This window comes from Microtus oregoni, unplaced genomic scaffold, assembly GCF_018167655.1.
Source record: "Microtus oregoni isolate MIOR12 unplaced genomic scaffold, Mior012 000018F_ref0000195, whole genome shotgun sequence".
Classification (NCBI taxonomy): Eukaryota; Metazoa; Chordata; class Mammalia; order Rodentia; family Cricetidae; genus Microtus; species Microtus oregoni.
In genome coordinates, this window is record NW_024543077.1 from 5744458 (window position 1) to 5771086 (window position 26629).

General features: G+C 47.3%; 1 protein-coding gene across 1 annotated transcript in view; it reads left to right on the forward strand.

The window, feature by feature from the left end:
• LOC121458647 (dynein regulatory complex subunit 6-like) overlaps nt 1-26629 on the forward strand; it is a 169199-nt gene that overhangs the window by 116394 nt on the left and 26176 nt on the right. Inside the window, exons 13-17 of the mRNA XM_041667951.1 lie at nt 12856-12954; nt 13673-13790; nt 13882-14044; nt 16292-16411; nt 17193-17319. Of these exons, the coding sequence (XP_041523885.1) occupies nt 12856-12954; nt 13673-13790; nt 13882-14044; nt 16292-16411; nt 17193-17319 (627 nt within the window). The remainder of the gene's footprint in view (nt 1-12855; nt 12955-13672; nt 13791-13881; nt 14045-16291; nt 16412-17192; nt 17320-26629) is intronic.

Below are 26629 nucleotides of genomic sequence, written 5' to 3' on the forward strand. Positions count from 1 at the left end.
ACAGGAGTCCTTCTGTGCTTGGGAAAGTGCGGCTGGGAGGCCAAGATTCCTGGCTTTTCTTTTCCTTTATCTGAACAGCATTTCTGCAAGTGTTCCCTGTCCACATTGTTCTGTGGTGACCACTTCCCCTACAGGTTCGTCGTCTCCAGCTGCACATTGCAGAGGTTGTGGTACTGAGTAGGAAGCACAGAACGACCACAGCCATGCTGGGAGGAGGACTGGGGCTGCCAAGCTCCCCCGAAACCCAGCTGCTCCAAACGTGTGGCGAGGGGTCACAGAAGGATGGGGGAGTTTGCACTGGGATTCCAGTTTACACGGAGTATCTGTATCAGTATCTGCATCAGCTGGATCAGTAAACGGGCCAAAGGAGAGCTTGGTGGGATGTGTGTCCTGGGCTTCCCCATTCTTCGTTTCCAGCCTTAGCTGTTGCGCTGGCTTCCTCTTCCAGGCTCAGTCCAAACTTGTACCGCCCTCCACCCACAGTGAGCCCTAACTGACCCTTCAGGATTGTTATCAGACTCTAGAGAGGCTGGCTAACTCTCCTTCGTCCCATCCCCACAGGTCAAGTCTCACCACACGTGAGCTTCTTTTATTGTGTCTCCATTATGCATGCCTTTGTATCCAAGGCCTTGTGCGTTCTCCGTATTCAATGTTCTGCTTGTTCTTCTGATTTCCGCAGAGGTCTCTGATGGTAGTGGTTTTACCATATTTGGATGCATGCCCATATTCTAAGTATGTGATACAATTCATGACATGAAGTAAAGTTTTAAATCAGTATCCGAGGAATCGATGACCTAAGCTAAAGACAGCTTCCAGGTGTGGCTAGCCAGGTGCTTCAGGCAGAACCTCAGGAGGCCTGAGGTTCACTGAGGGTTCAGCCTGCTTAAAGAGGTTCTCTTGGTGAGGGCTAAGTCTGACATGTTTACAGTGCAGAGTCAGGGAAGGGCGTTGGAAATGATGAAATGCTAAAATGAAAACATTCCTAAAATCATATGTCAGTTATATGACAACGTCCCAGAAGTGTTCAAATGAGGCTCATTAATGGCTTATCCATAGTTCTGCATGGTTAACTCCTATGAGGCCCGTGAAAGCTAAAGAAACACACAGCAACCTGGAAGGCTTCCTGGCCAGTTCAGTTCTTCGCAACTCCGGTCTTTCAGAGAGATGGAAATCATGGAAGGGTCTTCTTGCCCCTGCAGTTTGTGGTAGAGGCGAGAAGAAGCCTAGGCATGCCCAGGGATAGATGTTTATATCTTAGTTATAGTTTCCACTGTTGCAATGAAACACACCATGACCAGAAACCAAGATGGAGAGGAAAGGGTTTTTTTTTTTTTTTTTTTTTTTGGTTTTTCGAGACAGGGTTTCTCTGTGGTTTTGGAGCCTGTCCTGGAACTAGCTCTTGTAGACCAGGCTGGTCTCGAACTCACAGAGATCCGCCTGCCTCTGCCTCCCGAGTGCTGGGATTAAAGGCGTGCGCCACCACCGCCCGGCGAGGAAAGGGTTTATTATTCAGCTTACACTTCAGCATTGCTGTCCATCACTCAAGGAAGTCAGGACAGGAACTCAAACAGGGCAGGATCCCGGAGGCAGAAACTGATGCAGAGGCCCTGAAGGGGAACTGCTCACTGACTTGCTTCCCATGGCTTTCTCAGATAGAATTCAGGACCACCAGCCCAGGGATGGGACCACTCACCATGGGCTGGGCCCTCCCCCATTGATCACTAATAGAGGAAAAAGACTTACACAAGGATCTCAAGGAGGCTCCTTCCTCTCTGATAACTGTAGCTCACGCCAAGTTGACACACGCTAGCCAGTACACTGACAATGGGTGTTACCTAAGCAAAGCAGGAATGGGAAAGGATTTTCTTTCGTCTCTGTCCCCTTCCCTTCCCTTCCCTTCCCTTCCCTTCCCTTCCCTTCCCTTCCCTTCCCTTCCCTTCCCTTCTCTCTCTCTCTCTCTCTCTCTCTCTCTCTCTCTCTCTGTCTCTCTCTCTCTCTCTCGTTTTCTCTCCATCATCTCCCTACTCTTTCTCTCTGTCTTCTCCATTCTGTGTTCCAGGAAGCAATGAGATGGTGGCACAGCTCTCACTGGGTTCTGGAGACCTGGAAATCTGCTCATCCTTACCACACCACCAACCATGGGGCCTTGACCATTTACTCATCTTGTGTATGTTTCTGCCTCTGTTCCCTCATTCCTAGCTGAGCTGGGTTAGATCACCTCTGAGGCCCTTCCCAGCTTGGGAGTTGAATGTTTCGAAGATGGTGACTAACGAAGGTAACCAGCAAAAGAGGAAGATGGGAGGGGGTGGCAATAATGGACTCTGTTTATAGAAAGACTGAGTTAGGAATGCTTATGATATATCTGGTTATAAATGACAAGAATCACTTGAAAAGCAATGCTGATCTTGGAATAGAGCTTGGAATAGGGGTATAGGTTTGAGTTTAGCAGTAAGAATTAATTAGGGTATGAGTTTCATGGCCAACTCAACAGGTAGTAAATGAGCAGATTGTATCTCACAAGATATTGGTTAAGAGTTCAGGTTTATAAAACATTTGATTGAGTCTATCATTTTATATTCCTTGGAATAATAAATGATGGTGTATTAGTTACTTTTCTATTGCTGTGTCAAAATACCATGACCAAGGCAACTTATAAAATAAAGCATTTAATTGGGCTTACTGCTTCAGGGGATTAGAGTCCATGATGGCAGAGTAAAGTCGTGGTGGCAGGAAAAGCTGAGAGTTCACATCTTGATCTGCAAGGAGGAGGTGGGGGTGCCATGAGTCTTGAAACCTCAAGGCCCACCACCCCTAGTGACACACCTTCTCTAACACAACATGGCCACATCTCCTAATCTTTCCCAAATAATTCCACTAATGGGGGACCAAGTATTCAAATATATGAGCATATGGGGACCATTCTCATTCAGATCTCCACATTTTACTCCCTGTGGCTTGTTGCCATATCATAATACAAAATGAATTTAGTCCAACTTTGAGAGTCTCCATAGTCTTTCAGTCTCAACAGTGTTTAAAAGCCCAGAGTCCAAGTCTCTTTGGAGACTCAGGGCCATTTCTTAACTGGAAACTCCTGTAAAGTAAGGAAGTGAAGTGCACTTCCAACACACAATGGCACAGACACTTTACCATCTCAAAACGGAGGAAGGGGGTATAGTGAGGAAATACTAGGCCAAAGCAAGACCAAAGCCCAGCACAGCACACTTCATGTCTGATGTCACAGGGCTTAGATGGCTCTGCCATCCCATCTTTGCTGCCTACTTCTCTCTATGTTCCATACCCTGTCCAAAGTTCTCCTCAGCAGGTATCCCTCAGCGTTGGTACCGCTGACATCTTGAGGCTGCCAGTGCAACCCAGGCCTCACTTTCTCAGCTCCATGCGATGCTCAAGGATTCTATGCGGGGATTCCCGTGCCACATGCCTAGCATTCGAGGATTTCCTTAACCAAGTCCACTTGAATATCCTTCCTGATTCTAAAGCAGAGCCACATGAACAACACTGCCACATTCAGCTGCCTGCTTGTCAAAGAATAGATAAGATATATGGGTTAATAGATGCATGAGCAATTGGATGAACATTTATTATTTATAAGACCTTGATGGAGGTTATTTTGGATCAGTCAGAACAGAAACTTCTTCCTATACCTAGTGACACATATTGTCCAACAAAGTCACAATGCTCATCCTTCCCAAACAGTTCCATCAGCTGAGGACCAAGTATTCAAACATGAGCCCATGGGACCATCCTCATCCCAGTCATCACGGATGGGGAACACTATGCTTGTTCATGTTTGCTGAATTCTGTGGTGTGAATATTCTCACAGTGGCCATGGGAGAGTGCTGGGACGGGGTCTGGGAAGAGAGGTGTACAGCCCCCATTACATTATATGATCCTGTCATTGTGAAAGACAACAGACATATGTGTCCCCATAAGTGCTGGGACGGGGTCTGGGAAGAGAGGTGTACAGCCCCCATTACATTATATGATCCTGTCATCGTGAAAGACAACAGACATATGTGTCCCCATAAGTGCTGGGACGGGATCTGGGAAGAGAGGTGTACAGCCCCCATTATATGATCCTGTCATTGTGAAAGACAACAGACATATGTGTCCCCATAAGCTCAGATAATGGTGATGTGTGACCAAAGTGACATGGACTGACGAGTTTGACTATACACTACCTTTGTGTTTAATATACTTTAAATTTTTATGATTTAATTCTTTAAATGTCTGTGTTTTACAGTCAGCTTGTAGAATTCCTGAAAATGAAAGTCTGAGCAATTATTTTTTAAAAAAACAATCAAATTTACCTTGCCTTTTTAAGTGGTATGAGCCAGCTTCACCCCACACTGAAACTATTGCTAAGATCACACGGAAGATGTCTAGACAGACAAGAACCTTGGCCCCTGTGATACTGAAGACTAAACTCTTATACACTGATCTGTCATTTGTAAAATTTGAAGTGATACTTGGGTTATAATTTTAAAGTTGCCTTTTGGATTTAAAAAACCGATATGGTCTTAAGTGTCATCTGATAGGGAGTACTGGCTTCTAGAAGAACCCTAAGTCAGAAAAAAAACAGTCAAAAGGTAAGCTATTGCTAGTCATAGCTCAGCTCTTGGGAGATATAATTCAACCTAATTCTTCCAGAACTACAGCTCAATTGTATTGAAAAAAATATGAGTTACAAAAAATCTTTTCATTTATCTTCTAAATCAGGCTTGTAGTATTTAAATGGTGCTCGTGTAATTACATGTTTCATAGGACTGTCTCGGCCGTAGTGAGAAGGAAGTAAACCATAAGCCATGTGCACTCTAACACCTACTGATTGGTAGAAGGTTCTCGCAGGGAAAACGTGTAAAGGACTTTAGACTAAACTGTGTGGGGCAAATGAGACAACTGGCGGCAATTCTCCATCAGCTGGGAGTCCATCGCACTTCCCGTTCCTGAAAATAAATTGAAACAAATCCCACTCATTTTGGAAACCACACTTAGCTGATGTTTCTCCTCCTCTCTTCATCACACGGAGTTCACAAGCTCGTCAGAAACTCTGTTTTGATCTCTGGGTTAGAATGGAACCCAGGGTTTATGCTGTAGCTTGGAGCCACCATCCAGCTTAGTCAGTGTGGGCGAGCTCTGAGCATTGCTGTAAGGAGGAAGCACCGTGGTTTCCTCAGTCGTTAAGGGGAAGCTATGATCAACTCGGCCGCTGGACAAGGGAAAGAACAAGAAACTGTGCTCAGCAACAACGAACAGGGTCAAGATGGGCCAGCCTGTTCCTGGCTGAGTGGAGCTCTGAGTCATCGCCCAGCCAGTGCAGCATTGGCGAGCATGCTTGCTCTCCTGGCATCTGCAGGCCTCTCTCTGCTCGTTCTAGTTCTTCAGCCACATTCGAAAAATAAAGCTATTTTTTTTTAAAAAAATGTGTGATTATTCGAATGTTTTGATAAATATGACAATCTTTAACTGGCCATATTAACACTCCCCGGTTATGATTTACGTTGTATAAACAATTTATTCAGCAATCACTTGGTCTATTAAAAATCTTTTGTTGGCCCATACTCCATCAGGCTTGTGCCGTATTGTATAGGAGCCATTGATGGCTAAGATCCTGTCCGTGTTTCTCAGAGGGATTAATAAACACGTGTGGGCAGGTTCCATAGAAGACAGAGTGAGAGCTGTGGGCTGCAGCTGGACGCAGGGAAGTGGGTTCCCTGATATCTGGGGAACGTCTTTTCTTCTCCAATAAGTTCTTCTAGCTAAGCCATGCTCCCTTGGGGTCACGAAGAGGTTGGGAAGGATATAAGGGCCTGACCGAAGTCATCACTTTCCTAATTAATTATTGGACACGGTGCTGAAAGAATGGCAGAAACAGCTGCAAATGCCACAGGAACATGGCTTGGACCACATCTGCTTAAGGTGGGCATGTTTGTGGAGGCGTGTCTGGCCCTGCACATACATACATCGTGTGTGTGTTGCTGAGCACAGAGAAAAGGCGTGGAAAACAGAAATGTAGTGGGAGATGATCATAGTGTGATCACCCTGACCTCTACCCAGCCGTGGTGCTCTGCCTCATTCACACGGCTAATGGCCACCTTTTCTCCACACACGGCCCTCTGCCTGTGTAAATGAGACGGGCATGTAGCTGGTCTGCTCCGTTAGCAGCTGGGAAGCCACGGTGTCTGCTGGGACAGGAGCTTGGAACACCCCTGGGTGAGGGAAAGGGCATGGAGGCAAAGGGGAGCCGCTACCCTTTAGAAGCCGCGGATTTGAACATGGTATTTCTACTTTCTCCTTATTTTAAAGAGAAAATCCCAGCTTCAGATTTACACTCCCATTCTTTTGGTGAAGAGAAAGGAACCGTGATTGCTTTGCCTAAAAGACTCTGGCAGAAGTATTTGAGCCATAAAATATTAGCCAAACATCTTTTTGGATATCGTACTATAAACTTCATGGAGATTCTAAGTGCCTGGTGCCAGGACAAAGCGGAAGCCTCCTCCTCCTCAGAGGTTTCTCCCCACTGCTTCTCCAGAGACGAGCCCTGGGGGCGACAGCACCAAGCTTCCGGCTATGGGCGCTCTCGCTCCATCCCTTTCCTCCCCTGTTGGAAAATCTTGTCACGAATGTGTTTCCAGGGGAAAAAGTTGTTTATCTGCTCCTTAGAAGCCAGATAACAGTGCTGCGAGTTGAAATAAAGAGAGTGAATTCAGAACTGTCAAAAACAACAGAGCCGCCTGTGGGGTTATAGGGAGGAGTGGCCATGGACCAGGCTCACACAAACCGAACTGCTGAAGAACCTTCGGTCACTCACTCCTCAGGCTCACCCAGTCCTTGCCGGGCACCGATCGGCGCTGGAGACAGCTCCTGCGAGGAGTGGATAAGGAACCCCGTCTCCGACACACCACGCCTTGTTTTGTATTTGCCCTGTGAGGAGTGCGCTGTGGGGAGTTTCAGGGCCCCTCTTCCTCTGTTTTCTGTGGGGATCACTTGTATCCAGAAGACCAATAAGACTCTGTATGATGGGATGTGGCTGGGCACTGGCTGAGCCAAGCTCTTATGGACACCGCTGTGTGAGAAAGGGGCAGGGCCAGAGAGCCCAGCTTTGCTGACTCCAAGCCCAGAATCCTTCCTCCTGCCTCTGTCCTCTGAGTGTTTACAGTTTGTTTATCTCCCCTGGAAGAAGTCATGAAAACCTCACTCAGACATCCATGGCAAGAATACAAAATGCCTCCTTTTGGCTTTATGACATTTCCTCTCTGTCTATCTACTAAGTTTCTTACTGCCGGAGCCTGGGCCAGCGTTCGCACCTCTTCCTGCCCTGTCTAAAGGAAACAGACAGACAGACAGAACCCCTCCCTGGCAGCATCCAGCCTGCATTGCTTCACACATGCGCTGTCATGGTGTGGGTGAACCTTAGACTGTAAAGTGTGCCTCGAGGAGAACCAGGCTTCACCCGGCAAATGGAAGACGACAACACGGAGGCCTCTCTTGATTTTTGATTCAGTATCACACTACCCTCTCCTGGATTTCAGCATCCCGGCTTTGGTTTATAGGTTTCAGACTACCCAGCCCTTGGAGTGATATGAACCGATTTCCTTTTTAGAAAGACTGGATTCCCTATATGCACAGCCCTGGCCTTCCTGTAAGTCACTACACTGACCAGGCTGGCCTTGAGCCCACAGAGAGCCAGCTGCCTCTGCCTCCCGAGTGCTGGGATTAAAGGTGTGCGCCACTGTTGTGTAATATTATTTTAAGATGTGTTACATTTGTTTATGCTGTGGAACGTTTGTTTAGTGAGGCCACGATGTGCTGCATTCTTTGATGCTGCATTTGTGTAACTCCATGAAGCTGTGTTAGTTCACTTGTCTAAAACACCTGAATGGGATAGGTGGGGCCACCAGGCAGAGAGAAAAAATAGTTTGTGAAATCTGGGAGGAAAGATCAAGGAAGAGAGAAAGGAGGGGGAGGACTCCAGGGTCCAGCTGCACAGCGAGCCATAGGGAAATCCAGGGCCAGCTGCACAGGGAGCCGCAGAGAAATCCAGGGGCAGCTGCACAGCGAGCCACAGAGAAATCCAGGGGCAGCTGCACAGCGAGCCACAGAGAAATCCAGGGGCAGCTGCACAGCGAGCCATAGAGAAATCCAGGGGCAGCTGCACAGCGAGCCACAGAGAAATCCAGGGGCAGCTGCACAGCGAGCCACAAAGAAGAAGAAAAGAGAAAGATCAAAGCCCAGAGGCAAAAGGTAGTTGGGATAATTTTAAATTAAGAAAAGCTGGCTAGAAACAAGCCAAACTAAGGCCGGGCATTCATAAGTAAGAAGAAGCCTCTGTGTGTGTTTGTTTGGGAGTCGCATGGCGGGCCCCTCCAAAGAGTAAAGAGTAAAAACAACCAACTACACACCACCGCACCAGGCATGATCTGATTTGTTAAAATCAATCTTTCTCTTAGAAATAGATTTGGGTAGATAGACATCACCAGAGTTTCTCGGAAGAGCTAACTCCTTTCTCTGACAATAATGCACTTGGGAATGACCTGGAGAGTTGGAATTTGTTCAGCTTCGGGTTCTAGGTGGATCTGTACTTTCAACAGGAGGCACTGAGCCTGCTCCCTGTGGACCAGATTCTCAATAGGAGAGCTTTATGTAGCCAACCTTTTGAGCTATTTCATCATATCAGTTATTTCTCTAAGATATTTGTATTTTGGGGAGGTTGATGGGTTACTGTTTTAGTTAATCCATTTTAATTACTGATATTTTAGTTTGGTATCAGTTCTTCACTGCTATATAATCTGTGTTGAATACAGCTCACGCTTTGGTCATCAGGAGACCTCATAAGAGACAGTGTTCTTCAGGATGTAAAGCTACAGGAGTCCAAGAGTGTGGTGTTGGCATAGAAGTAGACAGATATACACAATAAAACAAGGACCCCAAAGAGTGTGGTGTTGGCATAGAAATAGACAGACGTACACAATAAAACAAGGACCCCAAAGTCCATACGTTTATGTCCAATTGATATTTAAAGATGTATTTTTTTTATTTAAAAATTGTGTGTGTGTGTGCGCGTGTGTATGTGTATGTCTGTGTGTTGAGTTCCCTATTTTCTATGGGCTTCTGTTATGGGGGTGATGGCCAGTCACCAGTGTCTGGGTGATTCCCAGGACCCAGCAAAGGGACCAAGTCTCCAGAGCCATTGAAGACAAGGGCAACACATAAAACACAAACTCATTTCCATTTTACTCTCATTGGCTGAGCAGCTGAACAGAGACTTTATCCCTGTCAAAGCAGTATTGATGATGGAAGTTACAAAATAATCCCATACTACTTCAGAATTACGTATAATAAGGGGTTATTTATTTAGGGGAGACTTACAGATCACTGTCCTAGATCAAAATCTTCTGCATGAATAGGTAACAGGAACAGAGTCTAGCTGCCGGAAGCGAGAGCCAGAAGCAAGAGAGTGAGCACAAGCTTTATAGCTGCATTTATAGCATAAGAGACCACGCCCAAGTGGGTGGGTATCTTAAAGACTATTGGCCAAAGGAGCTCCCACAGCACCCCCTTTTGTTCTAAACCCAATACGAAACTATGCACACTAGGAATAGATATCAAGTATAAACTTAGAATTACAACCAACATAAACAATATTGAGCAAAGAATATATCCTAATGTTTTAACAAGCCTTTTATCCTAAGGAGTCTAAGTCTTATATTGGAAATGGCTTGGCTAGATCATAAGAGGAAGGTAACTATGACTATCTAATCTTCAACCCCATCGAAGGCCTGAGAAGGGAGATAATATTACTTAAGTAGGCAGGAAGTGCAATCAAGCAGCTTCCCAACTGTGCATTAGATGACAGACAACTGGCTGCCTGAGCAATCACCCAAAGTCTCATTTGCAATGTTGAAGCAACCAACTTTGGCTAAGGCCTAGAGTAACTGACAGACCATTTTCAGAGGCAGGAACAATTTCAGAATCATCTTACCCTGTCTTGGCAAGGTTTGGCAGTCTTTTTTCTTGTATCCTGCTTATCCAGTCTGGACACTGTGCACTTTGTCAGTGGTTGAGGTATGGGCAGTTCCTTGCCCAAAGGCCATTTTATGCCGAGAAGAAAACAAACTCCAAGTAGAGTGTCTTTGGTGTTCAACACTCTCTCGAGAATAGATCGGTGCTGCTAGGAGCAATCGTGTCTCACATCAACAGAATCCTAAGTTATTTAAATGCCATATTCTACAGATCTTTGAAGTGGTTGAAGGTTACTTATCTATGTAGAATACAACCTCTATGTATCTAAAGAACCTAATTAGCCTGACTAAAAGTATAACAAACATGAATGACTATTGACCTATAATACTTAATACTTACATAACTTAGCGATCAAGACTTCATATCAGAATAATAAACAATCTTTAAGCAACTGTGCAGTAAAGGAGGACCGTGACCTCAAAATGTAAATAATGTATAAATATCTTGATCAGAGTTAGAAATATATAATGCAATATGATAAATGTATTCTAAAATTGTATCAATATACAAAATGTCTTGAACAAAATGCATGATATAATATATTATATTATACAAATACTATACAGAATAATTTTGCATAGGTGTACAAATATTGTGAATAGAAATAACAAATATAATTTGAACTTGTGTCAATGTACAAGAATCCATACCAATGTAAATTGTCCATAAATAATAGCTCACAAGTATTCACTCTATTACTCACTATTATTATTATTAGTATGAATAAGTTCACACTAATATACCTATTATCCCATTCAATTTCCCCTCTTTTTTTTTAAATCTCTGGGCCTACATAATTTTCACACCAACCCCCAACCCTATACAAGTAATAATCAACCCCTAAATGGTATCCCTAGCCATGAGGACAAACTTTATTGGGAGAGGGAACATTGTCTTCTAGAATTGCTTCCAGCTATCATGGGGGAATGTTCTTTCTATGGGTTCCTGTAAAAGTAAAATGATGGTTAAGTTTCAAGATTGCTGTTTGTATAATTAAATGGTCTCTGAGTAGTTGATAGGGTTTTTTTTTTTTTTGGTTCTTATTTGGAGTTCTGTCCAGGATGTTGTAAGAAGGTGCACCATTTCCACCATTACTCAAAAAACAGTCTCCTAGTAGTGCGATCAGCATCACGACGTCATATCAATCATGATGTCATGGCATTGTTGTGGGGCCCCATCTTCTTCCTGGAAGCCTCAAAGATTACTGCAGGAAAATCTACTGTTCATTGTAGAAAACTTGAGCATTATTCATATAGACATATATTCAGTGAGAGATACAATATGGGCAAAGTGGACATGGAGAAAAATAAAATATTTCCTTAAAATCTATCTTCTTTCTGTCCCATACCAGATGGCTCTGACATGAGACAGAAACTCTGAATTTTTCTTCTAACAATATGCTTGGATTTAGAGAAGAATAGCCATTGTCCAATTCCAAGGCCAGCTTTGATTTTTAAGTAGAGATATATCCATGTCCAGATAATCGTATTTTACCATGCAGATGATATAGCATCATAAGTCAGATTTCTCTTAACTCGATAATTCTTTCTGGATAGCTATCTTTTCATCTTTGGGCATCTAGATGTCCAAGGTCTCTCTACTCTTTGAAGATGAATATTTTTCTGCAAAGACAAGAACAGAACCCTGCCCCAAACATGAGGTTTTCTTACCATCTGTATGGTTGTCACCTCTGCAGACAACTGTCATTTCTTTTTCTCAGGAGGTTTCTCTTTTTCAAGCTGAATCTTTATTAATTTTGATAATGTCCACAGCTTTTCTTCTCCTGTGAAACAAGAGTGAAACCCCTTCTTCAATGTAGCACATCTCCTGGTTTCCATTGTGAGGTCAACACATCCTTGAAATATATCAGCTGACTTAATTCAGAAGTTTTTGCTATTATCCAATGTCTCTCTGCTGCTGCTGTTCCTTTCTCGTTAGTATTAAGAAAATTCAAGGTTAATAAAGCACCATGCTGGCCACAGCTTGTAAGTCACTGTAATAGATCCACATGTAATATACATATGTTCTATAGTTCCATTCCTCCAGAAAACCTGACAAATTCAGAGGATAAACAAAATGCTAAGCAAAATGGCTAGATACAGAAGGTTTTACACTGTGTAGTTGCATTTGTAGTAAACATTCCACACAAGTTGGTCCAAAGAGTCAGAAACCAGGTTAGCAATGCCAGGAACCAAGGGGCAGGGTGTGTGGCCAGCAGGCGCCTGGTTGCTCGTTTGCCTTATGAAGCTGTTTTGGAATTAGATGCAGGTGGTGACTTATAAAACACTGAATAGTTATTTAAATGGTTCATGTTTATTTTTCGAGACAGGGTTTATCTGTAGCTTTGGAGCCTGTCCTGGAAACTAGCTCCTGTGGACCAGGCTGGCCTGGAACTCATAGAGATCTGCCTGCCTCTGCCTCCCGAGTGCTGGGACTAAAGGGGTGTGCCACCATCACCTGGCTTGTCAGTCCTATTTTATGCTTTCAATTTTATTTTTTTATCTGAAAATTGCATTTCTTTGTTTACTTATTTGGTGTGTGTGTGTGAATATGCTTTGGTGTGTGGGCCACATGGGGCTTGCAGAGGTCAGCCTCTGAGCTGCTGGGTCAGCTCTGCCTTCTAGCCCGTGAGATCTGGGTATGGAACTCAGGCTGTCAGGCTGGCAGCCAGTTCTCTCCCTGAGCTATCTCAGCAGCACATGGTTTTCCTTTTAAAACATGCAAAGACTTCACAGCCACCTCTGGCGATGGCGTCCTGGCCTTTCGTAGGAGGCCCCGCTAATTAATTTCTCCACCATCTCCTCTGTGATTCAGATCTCAGTGCAAGGCTTCAGGAACATCGCAAGCAGCTGCACGGGCATCATGCACCTGACCATCAACGACATGCCAACCCTGACCGACAACTGCGTAAAAGTAGGTGGCAAGACGAGCCTTCCCCTCGTTTATACGAGCACACACACTGCTGGCCTGAGCTACTGAGAAACGTGAGCCGGCCTTTTACTCGAATTGATTCATAGCTAGGAAATCATTGAAATAGTCGCACATACGCATGCATGTACCTCACAAAAACATTTGAGGGGCTGGAGAGATGGCTCGGTGGTTAAGAGCACTTACTGCTCTTCCAAAGGTCCTGAGTTCAGTTCCCAGCACCCACACCGCAGCTCACATCTGTCTGTAACTCCAGTTCGGGAGCACCTGACACCCTCGTGCAGACACACATACAGGTGAAACAGCAGTGCCTATAGACAAACAGCAACAGACAGACAAAACGTCTGAATGCTTAACTACTTTGGATATTACAGCCAGAGCACAATTGTCATTCTCCTGACCGTGACCCAGGCCCAGCTCTGCTTGACTTAATCTGATCCCCTTGCCAACTGCCAGCTGGCTTTTCCAACATTTCCTTCCCTCGTGTTTTCCCATGCTCTTGTAACATTTAATTTTCACTTTTCTACATTACTCAAAATGAGCATATTGATTTCATAAAATACGAAATCAGCCCTATTTGCTTGAAAATTAGGAAAATGTAGCAGTCAGCCCATCTGCTCTGAAGGTCTTGAGGGAATGATCATCCCCTCCTTGTGGGTACTCTACAGTAGCGAGCCTGTCTCCGTTTCTCCCTCTCCCGAAGGTCTTGGTTGAGAAGTGTCCCCGCATCTCCTCGGTGGTTTTCCTTGGCTCACCACACATCTCTGACTGCACCTTCAAAGCTCTTTCTTCCTGCAACCTCAAAAAAATCCGATTTGAAGGTCTGTGATACTAAAAACGTGACTTAACCTTATTTAAATTTTTTCCCTGGACATTTAAAGATAGTACTTGTATTTTCTTCTTTCTCAACAGGAAACAAAAGGATTACTGACGCGTGCTTCAAATATATAGACAAGAACTACCCAGGTATCAATCACATTTACATGGTGGACTGCAAGGCGCTAACGGATAGCAGCCTCAGGTCGCTTTCTGTGTTGAAGCAACTGGCTGTGCTGAACTTGACCAACTGTGTGAGGTAAAAGCCACTCGGAGTGTGTCGGCAATGTCGGTTATCAAGGCCGAGCCAGGCTCTTTCGATAGTGCTAGTTGGGCGAGCAGAAGAGGCCGGGTCCAAGGCTTTCTATCTTGGCTGATGAATTTAATTATGTAGTCACTTCCCCACCGCACATGCCCTTTCCCATAATGCATCTGATCCTACTCATATACCTGCCCAGTTGTGCACAGGCCCAAGATAGTAAACAGACGATTTTCCCTAAACGCTCATCGGAAAACAGTTTTGCCTTATTGCACACACTCCCAGAATAAGTTGAGCTGGCTAGAGCTATTTCTCATTCTGGAAATCTGTTTGCATGGGAACTGTCCAGGTTTGGTGGTTGTTAGGGGAAGGGCAAGTCATACTGTTTCACAGAGGGAAGAGAACAAGTCAGGCAGTGTGGTGGGGCTCAGGTGGTGTCCGAGGTTGCTACTTAGATTGAGTGCAGGGAGCTGTGTGCTTGCAGCATGTTCACAGAAGGGGCTAGCCCACCTGAGGAGAGTCTCGGGGTTCCTAAACCACCCCTGCTGCAGTTCTTTCTCTGTGGACTTTCACCGTCGGGTCCTTGCCCATGGTGCTGCTTTCCTGCTTTCTTTTGCAAATCTTTTCCAGATATATATTTCTCAGTCTTCCACGCTGGGAGCTATATTTTATTTTCTCGTTAACTCATTACTCATTGATTACTCCAATCTGGTATTTGCTAATACATAAGCTGATTGTGTTTGGACCTCTGCTTTGTCATGTCTCGTTTCCCACCCCAACAGTCTCCAGATTGCAGCCCAGGTAGGTGCCTAGCGAGAGGCATCGTGGGATTCACTAAACTAGTCCATTTGCTGGACTATGATGTGGTCATTTTTAATGTCAACTTTGTCACAACCCAGAACTAATCACCTGAAAGGAGTTTCAGTGAGGAATTGTCTGTCAGGTTGACCTGTGGGCATTCTGTGTATGCGTGTGTATGGGGAGGGGGATCCTTGTTAATTGGCATGGGAAGACCCACCCTGAACGTGGGAAGCATCATGCCCTGGTTTGGGGGTCCTGTGATGGCTAACCTGAAAGAGGGGACCTCAACTGAGCAATTGCTTCTATCAGGTTGACTGTGGGCATGACTATGTCTTGGTTGCGTACAGGAGAAGGAGGGAGATGCTGTCTCTGATTAGGTGGGCCTGGGCTGTCTAAAAACTGTATCTGAGCATGAGCTGGGGAGCAGGGTCTCCAAGGTTGCTGCCTTTTGGTTCTTGTCCTCACTTCCTTTAATGATGGACTCTCAGCTCCAAGATGTGGTAAACCCTTTCCTCCCCACATTGATTTGGCCAGTGTTTTATCGTAACAGCAGAGAGAGACAGAGACAGAGACTACCTGAGTAGTGTGAGAGGGAAAAGCCAGCTGAGAGCAAGATGCCCAGCGGGTACCTGCAACTCTCTCTGCTCTTGACCGGATGTGAGGTGACTATCTGCTCTGAGTTCAATACCCTTCCTTCTCAGAAGCTGCTTGGCCCAGGGCATCACATCACAGCAACAGGAATGAACTCACATAGGCAAACAGTGGACACTAAGAGAAAGCGCAGCCAGCCTGGATTGCCCTCAGGGCTCTTCCTGTCTGCTGTCCTGTAGGCTGCCTGTGTGTGAACACTCTTCTTTGGCTTGACCTGATACAATCCCCTGTCCTGTTCCTCTGGCTGTAAGACTTTCTAAAGATGGACCGGGTGGTCTTCAGCTGGAATTAGAAATAAAAGCCCACTTGGAAGACAGAGAGTGATGAGTCCTGAGCTTCCGGAAGTTGATGCAGGAGTGATCGCCGGAGATGATGCTGGCCCCTGGAGATGCTTCTCATGAGGACAGGCTGAGGGCAAGGTCGTCTTTCAGAAGCAGGTTTTCTGTGGTCTAGCGGTCCGTAGGTCACCTGGATGCAGCGGAAATCCATCCAGGATCTTGAGTCTTGCTTCCCCCTGTCTAAAATCCAGTCTTAGCTCCTTGCAGATCCTGTCAGGTGTTTCTTAACCTTAGTGCATTTTAAACTGGAAATTCAGATTATTGTGGCTATCCCTCCTATTACTATCCTTTATCCATTTTCTATTATATGAAGAGCTGTGTGATCATTTTTTAACTTGACAAAAGACCAGTGCAGATATTTCCTTCTTTGGACCATATTTGATGGAGAAACTGGTGTTACCACAAGCCTTCATGTTGTACGAGATCGTGCATGACGCTCCTCTCTCCCTTCCTACAGGATTAGCGACACCGGCCTGCGGCAGTTTCTTGATGGTCCCGCAAGCATAAGGCTCAGAGAGCTCAACTTGACTAACTGCACCCTCCTGGGCGACACCTCCATCGTGAGACTGTCGGAGCGGTAAGACAAAGCCCCACCCTGCCTTAGCGACTGAGCTGTGATGGGAGTGATCAGCCCAAGCCCACTCCAGCGCATTAGGCACTCTGAAGTAGCCCTTAGGCATTGAAGTCCTTAGCCTGAACTCACCTAATCCCACCTGAGCTGCTTCCTTCGTTGTTACCTGGGTTGAGTGACATCTCTCTGAGCAGAGAGATGACCATGTGGGGAGAGTGACTTCCCTGTGCTGTCCAAGGGTACCGCCTGAGTGTAAACCTTACTCCAAGCTTCCTGAGGGCTGTTCTGATTGGTTGATTCAATCTTCACCGTCCCAGCTTGGTGGTGGCCTTCTGTTCTATAAAGGTCGGTCAAGCTCAGTTCCTGTTACAAACCACTGAGAGAGAAGTGTGGAGCTCAGCCCTGCCCGTGGCGGCTATTTCTCTGGGCAGTTCCACGATGGTGCTTCATGGAACTGTCCTAAATGCTTTCCTTGCACTGTTGGAAACCGCAGTGTGAAACTCAGTCCCAAACAGCACCTCAGAGGCTGAGGTGAGAGAGGCGTGCCATGAGTTCAAGGCCAGCCCAGAACTACATAGTGAGTCCCAGGCCAATGTAAGACATAAAATAAGACCCTGTGTCAGCAAAACAAAACAGCTAAAGTTTTCTGTGTTGGGACTTACATGTAGGTTAGGAAAAGGCCGATCCTTTCTTCCACACCATTTGGCATTCCCAGAGTTTTCCATGGAGAAGCTGGTGTTGATGTGTTTGGGAGCTCAGGTTAACCCTTCGTGGCATTTTCTTTCAGCTGCCCTAATTTGCACTATTTGAGCTTACGAAATTGTGATCATTTGACTGACATCGCAATTGAATTTATTACAAGCATGCTATCCTTGATATCAATAGATCTTTCTGGAACACTCATCACAGATGAGGTAAATAAAAAATAATATGTATATATATATACACACACACATATTTTAAACAGTCTTATTTTGTAATATGATTTTCTGGTTTGCAAGAAAATGGAGAGAACAATATTTTTCTTTCTTAAGTTATTAGATTACAAATGGAAAATTTAAGAATATTGTCTCTAGAATAGTGATAAATGAAGTTGTTTGTAAATTTTCATGTTTCTTTGTTTAAAAAATTAGCAAAATCCAGTATTTTGAGAAAAGGCATGACAGACCAAAGTAATACATAACAATCTGAAATTTGTTTTATCATAGACGTTTGGTCTGTGTAGCAATGATATACTTTAGGCGGCAGAATATATTTTTCCTGTGAACCTCACATTCTATAAACTGTATGCATGCTTTGGGATTGAAGCTGAGGTCTAGGAAGATCCCCAACAAGCCTTGATTTCTCAAAAGCAGTTGATGCTATTCTTCCAAGACCAAGTCCGTCCTGCCACCTAGCACAGAATCAAGTCCTCGCCCATGGAGAAAGGTGCTGAGAGTTGGGCGCGCTCCTGAAATGTTTTACCGGTGTATGTGAGCAAGAACTCCCTACCATAGGGGAGAAAGACAGCAGAGGGAAGGGCTCCACCCCCAGCAACGTGCTAAATCCCTATTTAAACACCAAAGCCAAATGTCGCCTGCCTGTCTGAGACCTCTACACACATCTCCTTGCCCCGGGCATCCTTCCCCAGCCTTCATTCAGTCCGCTGCGTTAGAGGAAGGATGTGCGCGTCCCCTGTGTGGATTCTTTTCTTCCTTTACATTGGGTGCACCTAGTGTTAGCGGTGCGGCGGATCCCCCTGGGGCAGCGTCGGGACCTGAGGGGCAGCTGGTCCCACCAGGAGCCGCGGGTCCCAGGCGGGTGAGAGCCGGGTAGACACGCCACACAGAAAGAGTTTGAGTGTAGAGTTTATTTAGTGGGTTATAGAAGGAAGGGGAAGGGGGAGAGGGAGTGAAACGGGGGTGGCGGAGAGAAGAGGCAGCCACCCCCTCAGAAGAGGGATGTGTGTGTGTGTGTGTGTGTGTGTGTGTGTGTGTGTGTGTGTGTGTGTGTGGAGAGAGAGAGAGAGAGAGAGACAGAGAGAGAGAGAGAGACAGAGAGAGAGAGAGAGAGAGAGAGAGGAGAGAGAACCAAGCAGATCCAAGCAGAGAAAGACCTGCTTCAGCAGAAGGAGCACGTGTGTGGGGGCGGGGCTTGTCTCTTAAAGGGACAGGATACCCAGGTGACAGGACAGACCACTACACCTAGATCCCGGCCTGCATTCTGTAAGATGGTCTCCTCTCCGGTTTCTTTGGAGTGTCATAGGCAAGCAGGGGTGTGGAGCAGCTATCTGTAGTCGGTTCCTAGCGGGACAGTTTGTGTTTGGTCTTCCGTGCATTGGGAACTGATGTCTCAAGGCCCACCTGATGCTGCATTCCAGGTCTAGGTAGAGCTCCGAGGCCACTTCTCGGGGCTCCTCGGGGGTCCTGCTAGAGTCTGGTGAGCCTGCGAGGCTGTCTCAGGGCCACGGTCTCAGGTTACCCCACGGACCCTGCCTCGGCCTCCTCTTCCTTTTCTGCAGAGTGGCGACCTCAGGTAAGCTAGAGACCAGCCGAGCTTGGTGCTCACGGTGAGGCACTTGGGAGCGGTTAGTAGGTCCATGAAGGGAAGGCCAGGGTTTGCTCCTCCTCCTGGGCATGACCATCACCTGTACCCTTCGGGACATCCCTGCACCGGCTTGACCTCTGAGCTCCAACAATACTACCTCCTCCCACTGGCCCAGCATAGGGCAGTGAGTGACGGCTTCTGCTGCTCTTGGTGTCTGATTTCAGCGTCCACCACGGATCTTCTCAGTGTCTGTACCTTCCATGCGTTCAGTTCTCTGCTAATAGCAACATTACTCGAGTTTAAATTTTTTCAAAGTTTTATTTTTTGTATATGAATGTTTTGTCTGCGTATCTGTCCTTGTAACACGTGGATGCCTGGTGCCCACGGAAGCCAGGAACACCTCGGATCCCCAGGGCTGTTTGTGCACGGCCACGTGGGAACTGAGCATGGATCCTCTGAAAGAGCACTCTTAATGGTGGTTTGTTTCCTTTGGATCCTAACAGATAAAATAACAAACACAGAAAAACTCCGGTGTCTTTTTCCTTTTACTAGTTCTACAAGGAAAGTGGAATGGTTAGGTTCCCTGGCATGTCTGGAGGCCCTGTCCTCCTGGGCAGTGACCTGATCTGAGATGGTCTGGAGGCCCACTGTAGTAGAAAGCCCCCAGCAGCGTGGACTTTTGCCCCCTTCTGGCTCCTGCCTCCCCTCCCCTCCCCTTCTCTCCCCTCCCTCCCCTCCCTTCCCCTCCCCTCCCCTCCATTCACCTTTCTTCCTTCTCTTCCTCTCCTCCTCTCCTTTCTTCTCATCTTAGTTCTTCTCATTTTTCTTCTTGGCATGGAATAGTTCTCTAACCTAGGGATGGGGAAAAAATGGGTCCATGGATTTAACAATTGTTATCCCCTAAATCTTTTAGAACCCAGGCTTTTAAACCTTAAACATCCCAGGACCCCCACCCCATGTTCTTCTGTGTGAGGTCTCTCCTTGGCACATGAGTGGATACCCAGCTGCTGTCGCAGGACTGGGCACGTGAGGAAACAGCCAACGACCACCTGCTTCTGCCGCAGCGCTCAGCGCGCACCCACATGCCCAGGAGTCTCTGCTAAGTGGGCTTTGAGCATTTAGGGGACTCAGTTTTCATTTCCAGAGACCACTTGTGAAAATTTTACAATTTACTCACTGAGAGCAAGTGAGAACCCCAAGAATGTGGTCTTGAGCTCTGTTCTCTTTATTTTTATTTTCCCTTGAAGAAAGCCTGGCATTTGAGAGCAGTGGAGACATCCAAGCACCAAACTAAAAATAACACTAAACAGTTGAAAATCTTCTGAAGTTTTTTTTTCTTTTCCTCTGTGTCAGACTCTCGTCTAAGGGGCAAGCAATTGACGAGGACAGCGGGTACAGTGGCTGTGGGAGCTAACCGCAGTCGGTCTCCGTGAGTCAGAGCAGCTGAACGCTGTCCCGGACTGCAGGGCTGATGAAGTGTAAATCTGACGGCAGACTTAACGCTCCGGGAAGTTACAGATATTTATCAGAGAGGAAATGTGGCCAGTTGTGCCTAGGGCAAAGCCTGTTTTCTAGTAATGTGTCTATGTTAAATTCAGTCAGAATTTCACTACTACTCGGTTAACGTGAATTTGTTAGGACTTTTGTGTCTGTTGCGGGGGACACCAGAATGAACAAGGCAGTCCTGACTCTTCTCTTGTGCTTACGCTTCTGTGGGGTCATGATGTCAGGCTCAAAGGGTGTGGGAGACAAGGGAAGAGAGGCCTCCCGTGGCCCTAACTTCTCAGCAGAGGAGAAGGGCCAGTGAGACAGTCAGTCCGAGGGAGACAAGGGAAGAGAGGCCTCCCGTGGCCCTAACTTCTCAGCAGAGGAGGAGGGCCAGTGAGACAGTCAGTCCGAGGGAGACAAGGGAAGAGAGGCCTCCCGTGGCCCTAACTTCTCAGCAGAGGAGGGCCAGTGAGACAGTCAGTCCGAGGGAGACAAGGGAAGAGAGGCCTCCCGTGGCCCTAACTTCTCAGCAGAGGAGGAGGGCCAGTGAGACAGTCAGTCCGAGGGAGACAAGGGAAGAGAGGCCTCCCGTGGCCCTAACTTCTCAGCAGAGGAGGAGGGCCAGTGAGACAGTCAGTCCGAGGGAGACAAGGGAAGAGAGGCCTCCCGTGGCCCTAACTTCTCAGCAGAGGAGGAGGGCCAGTGAGACAGTCAGTCCGAGGCTATTGAGATTTGTGCTGCGGCATCAGGACAACTGTTCGTGTTCTTGATTCTGAGAAGAGAATTGAGGGAGGCTGTGTAGGGGCAGGCAGGGCCAGGTATCTAGACATCTTCAATCTTATGCAACTCCGTAAACATCTAACCAAATTATGTCCTTAATTTCACTTGGATCACTTGGATGTGACTTTATCTCCATGTATATAAAGAGGTTTTCTACTAGTAAAGGAGCTATAATTTGCTGAAGACCAGAGGCTCTGTAATTAGGGCGGCTCAAGCCATCGCTCGGGCTGCTTTGGCCACAGACACGTTTGATGTTTAAGGAAAAATGAGTCAGAGCAGTGTTCCCGACAGATCCGTAGACAGTGGTTTATGAAGAATCTTTCATTTGCACAGATTTGTAAAAATTTCTGTGATGAGTCCCAGAAGTGAGTGCTAGGTAGGTAGGAAATCTGCTGAGTCCCCACACAGACTGAGATCTCTGAGGACTGAAGTGTATTGCTCTTTCCCAGACCCTCGGAGTGAAGGACAGGTGGTTGGTCATGTGGTTTCTAACAAGAATAAGACCTGCTCTCTGTGGCTCCGGTTGAAAGAGAAGGTGTGGGTTATTTTAGTGTGGTCTGGCGGACAGGCACAGGTCAAGAGAAACTCATACTTGTGCTGGAGTGTACTCTGAAAGAGAGACTGAAGGAAACAGCGCCGTGCGGGGAAGTATGGAGTTGAACAGTGGCAGAGTAGCTCTTGGAGCAGCCACAGTCCCCTGTGATAAATGGAACCTGGGGAAGTTGGAAGGGGTGTCTTAGTCACTGTCTTATTGCTGTGAAGAGACACTGTGACCACTGCAGCTCTTACAAAGGAAAACATTTAATTGGGGCCGATTTACAGTTCAGAGGCTTAGTCCATTATCATCATGGTGGGAGCATCACACATGGGACTGGGATGAGCTGAGAGGTAGACCCTGATCTGGGGTGGGGGGAGGGGAAGGGCTGGCAAGGGCCTTTGAAACCTCAAAGCCTACCCCACAAGTAACAGTTCCTCCAAAAAGGGCACACCTCCTAATCCAGTATTCCTTTCAGACCAAGCATTCAAATACAGGAGTCTATAGGGGCGATTCTGATTCAGACCATCCTAGTGGGTGGTTAGACCATGGGAGCAGAGCCAATCCGTGCTTTAGGGTTAAAGGAAAAGGACTCTTGGTACCAGTCTAGAGCAATGGAAAGGATGCTAAACAGGATTTAATAGGTAAGATTGACATAGGTTGGTGAACGGCCAGTTGTAGAACATGAAGATTTACACGTGTGCCTGGGATGTGGGGTACACGTGTGCCTGGGATGTGGGGTCCGTACACGTGTGCCTGGAATGTGGGGTACACGTGTGCCTGGGATGTGGGGTCCGTACACGTGTGCCTGGGATGTGGGGTACACGTGTGCCTGGGATGTGGGGTACACGTGTGCCTGGGATGTGGGGTCCGTACACGTGTGCCTGGGATGTGGGGTCCGTACACGTGTGCCTGGGATGTGGGGTCCGTACACGTGTGCCTGGGATGTGGGGTACACGTGTGCCTGGGATGTGGGGTTCACGTGTGCCTGGGATGTGGGGTCCGTACACGTGTGCCTGGGATGTGGGGTACACGTGTGCCTAGGATGTGGGGTACACGTGTGCCTGGGATGTGGGGTCCGTACACGTGTGCCTGGGATGTGGGGTCTGTACACGTGTGCCTGGGATGTGGGGTACACGTGTGGCTGGGGTGTGGGGTACACGTGTGCCTGGGATGTGGGGTACACGTGTGCCTGGGATGTGGGGTACACGTGTGCCTGGGATGTGGGGTCCGTACACGTGTACCTGGGATGTGGGGTCTGTACACGTGTGCCTGGGATGTGGGGTACACGTGTGCCTGGGATGTGGGGTACATGTGTGCCTGGGATGTGGGGTCCGTACACATGTGCCTGGGATGTGGGGTCCGTACACGTGTGCCTGGGATGTGGGGTACACGTGTGCCTGGGGTGTGGGGTACACGTGTGCCTGGGGTGTGGGGTACACGTGTGCCTGGGATGTGGGGTACACGTGTGCCTGGGATGTGGGGTACACGTGTGCCTGGGATGTGGGGTCTGTACACGTGGGCCTGGGATGTGGGGTACACGTGTGCCTGGGATGTGGGGTACACGTGTGCCTGGGATGTGGGGTACACGTGTGCCTGGGATGTGGGGTACACGTGTGCCTGGGATGTGGGGTACACGTGTGCCTGGGATGTGGGGTCTGTACACGTGGGCCTGGGATGTGGGGTACACATGTGCCTGGGATGTGGGGTACACGTGTGCCTGGGATGTGGGGTCCGTACACGTGTGCCTGGATACTCCTCCTTCCATTCTGAGTGTTCCTACGTAGGAAATTAGGGGATCTTGACAGAGCGAGATTGCCTGCCCATATTTTGGAATAATTTTTCTATATTAAGCATTGGTCATACTGTCCATAATGATCAGGAAATCACTTCTCTATCTAGACATTTCTAGACAATATCAAAAGGTTTTTATGTTTTCTTCCTTCTTCCCCTCCCTCCTCTCCCCTCCTCCTACTCCTCTCTCTTCCCTTCCTTCCTCTCTCCTTTTCTTCCTTGCTTGCTGTTTTTCCGTGCCAGGGATTAAATTGAGGGCTGGTTCAGGCTTGAGCAGGTTCTGACTCCGTCAGGTTACACCCCACCCTTCCTCACTCTTTTGTTTTGAGATAGGGTCTTGTGAAATCTCCCAGGCTGGCCTTGAGCTCACCTTGTAGCCCACACAGGCCTTGACATTTAAAGGTCATGCTTCAGACTCCTGAGAGCTGCCTTACAGGCCCACGCCACCAGGTCTGACAATATGTCCTTTCTTTCAAAAAACAAACCATGTGGCGACATAATTCTCTGCATGGATGATAGCTGAGCGTTGTTCATGCCTAATGTCCTGTAGTTATTGCTGCCCCTTTACAGTACCTGTTGCCTACTTAGAGACCTTCTTAAAAGTTTTGAAAGCACACCAATCATTTTCAAATAGAATTGCAAGAAATGCAAATCTAATCAAATTCAGTTCCCATGTTAATTTGAATTGTAAGTCACAAGGCTAGTTTACGATATTTTTAATCAAAACAAAGACCAACAAGAAACAACTAAAACTATGATGAAGCAATTTGCTACTGGCCCCGCTGTCTCTTTGTTCAGAGTGGGACAGCACTCCTGAAGTCTGTGGTCCCCTCTGGGGGCTATAGAAACCATGTGAGATGAAATCAGAGGGCCATACTGAGCCGATCCCACCCTTTGCTGGCCCTGCCTCTTGCTGGACACTACAGTAAGAGAGTTGGCCCCCACATTCAGGAGAGATGGCGCTACCACGGTAGAGGGAGAGCTGACCCTAATGGCATGGGTGTAGGGGAGATAGCTCTGCCCTCTCACCTGACGCAGGTGGCCCCAGTGACCCAGCTCGGCTACCACCCAGGCCCACAGCCAGGCCTGGGGCTGGCCCACCCTAACATCTAACCCACCTGTGACCTGCTGGAGCTCGAGAAGGGGCTGGTCCTGTGGAACAATACCTGCAGGATAGCTCAGGAGTTCTGGCGAGGATCCAGAGATGAGGTGGATGAGAAACTGGAAGCCTTGAACCAGACCAGCGAGTCACCGCAATAAACACAAGTCACACTGGATTGGATGAAAGGGTCTCCTGCGCCATACAGCGTAACCCCCAATGCCACCAGGACGAAGGAAGAGGTGGGAAAGATGGGGGAGCAGACAGGATTTTTGTTTTGATTTGATTTTTTTTTTTAATTTTCTTTTGCGGGGCCACTGCAGGGGTGACAGGAGGATACGGGAGGCCCGGGAGGTGAGTGGAATTAGGGTGCATGATAAGAAATTCCCAAAAATTCAAAAAAGAAATTATGTTAAAAAGCACTTGGCCCATTATTCTTAATATTTGCTCGTTTCCCCTCCTGAGCTTTCCAGGCTCTGTGAGGGTGGAGGCTGGCCATGCCCTCTCAGTTGTCTGCTCCTAATGCCCAGTTCACAGGAAACTCAGAATGCATGTACTCGAGCCAGTGAATGAATGGACCCGGCACCATCTCCTGTCTCCCGACCACGCACTTAAGGCTTCTTTAAATTCCGCCTTTTCTCAGCTCTGCTCTGAGCTGGAGCGGGAGTACTCACAGCTGCAAGTCTTAATCCTCTGACCCGCCTGCTGGAGACCACCCAGCTGCGCGGAACACACACAGATAAAGCTCAAGGTCCAGGGACCCAGACTCCAAAACCGGAAACCCAGGCATTCACTTGGGATCCAGGCTATAGGAAAAGATGAGCATTAAAAGGAAGACAAATGAATTTGCTTTGAATTTTCAGAAATACAGAACAAGAAGCCAGCTGTGGTTCTCCCCAGGGACATGGGCCTCTCGTCCTCCTCTCTAGCCAAGACAGGATGTGAATTTGCAGATCTCATGACCTCCTTGGCTTCTTTCACAGATGTCACTGTGCCTTGTCTCCTTTGTCCAGCCAAGTGCCCACGGAAACTCTAAAGAGAAGTAGGGTGGATGTCTGTCATTCCCCTCTCTCCTTCTGCCCTGTTGGGGCTGCCTCAAGCCCAGCTCCCAGGGATGCTGGTCTCCTGGATACAGTCTACCTGTCTAAGCGCTGGGCAGAGGCTGGGCTCCTGGATACAGTCTACCTGTCTAAGCGCTGGGCAGAGGCTGGGCTCCTGGATACAGTCTACCTGTCTAAGTGCTGGGCAGAGGCTGGGCTCCTGGATACAGTCTACCTGTCTAAGTGCTGGATAGAGGCTGGGCTCCTGGATACAGTCTACCTGTCTAAGTGCTGGGCAGAGGCTGGGCTCCTGGATACAGTCTACCTGTCTAAGTGCTGGATAGAGGCTGGGCTCCTGGATACAGTCTACCTGTCTAAGTGCTGGATAGAGGTTGGGCTCCTGGATACAGTCTACCTAAGTGCTGGGCAGAGGCTGGGCTCCTGGATACAGTCTACCTGTCTAAGTGCTGGGCAGAGGCTGGGCTCCTGGATACAGTCTATCTGTCTAAGTGCTGGGCAGAGGCTGGGCTCCTGGATACAGTCTATCTGTCTAAGTGCTGGGCAGAGGCTGGGTGCCTTCGGGCCTGTGTGGTGGCCAGTCCATCAGAAAGACTGATAACATTTAAAAAAGAAGTTACCACAGAGCTTTCTGGAATGGCTCAAGCTTTAGTTTCAGTACTTTAGGATGCTGAGGCAGGAGGATTGCCATGAATATGAGACCAGTCTGTGCTACATAGTGAATTCCAGGAAAGTTTGAGTTACAGTGTAAGGCAGTCTCAGAGAGAAAAAAAAAATAAAAAAAAACAAAGAAAACTAAAAGTAAATGTGATCACGGGATTCACACTTACAATAAAGTGAGGAAAAGAACAACAAAGATAATTGAGGAGGAAATCTCTTTATAAAATCAAATTGCTAATTAGACTATCAAAGGGAAGGTAGTTTGGGTAAGATACATTTTCAAG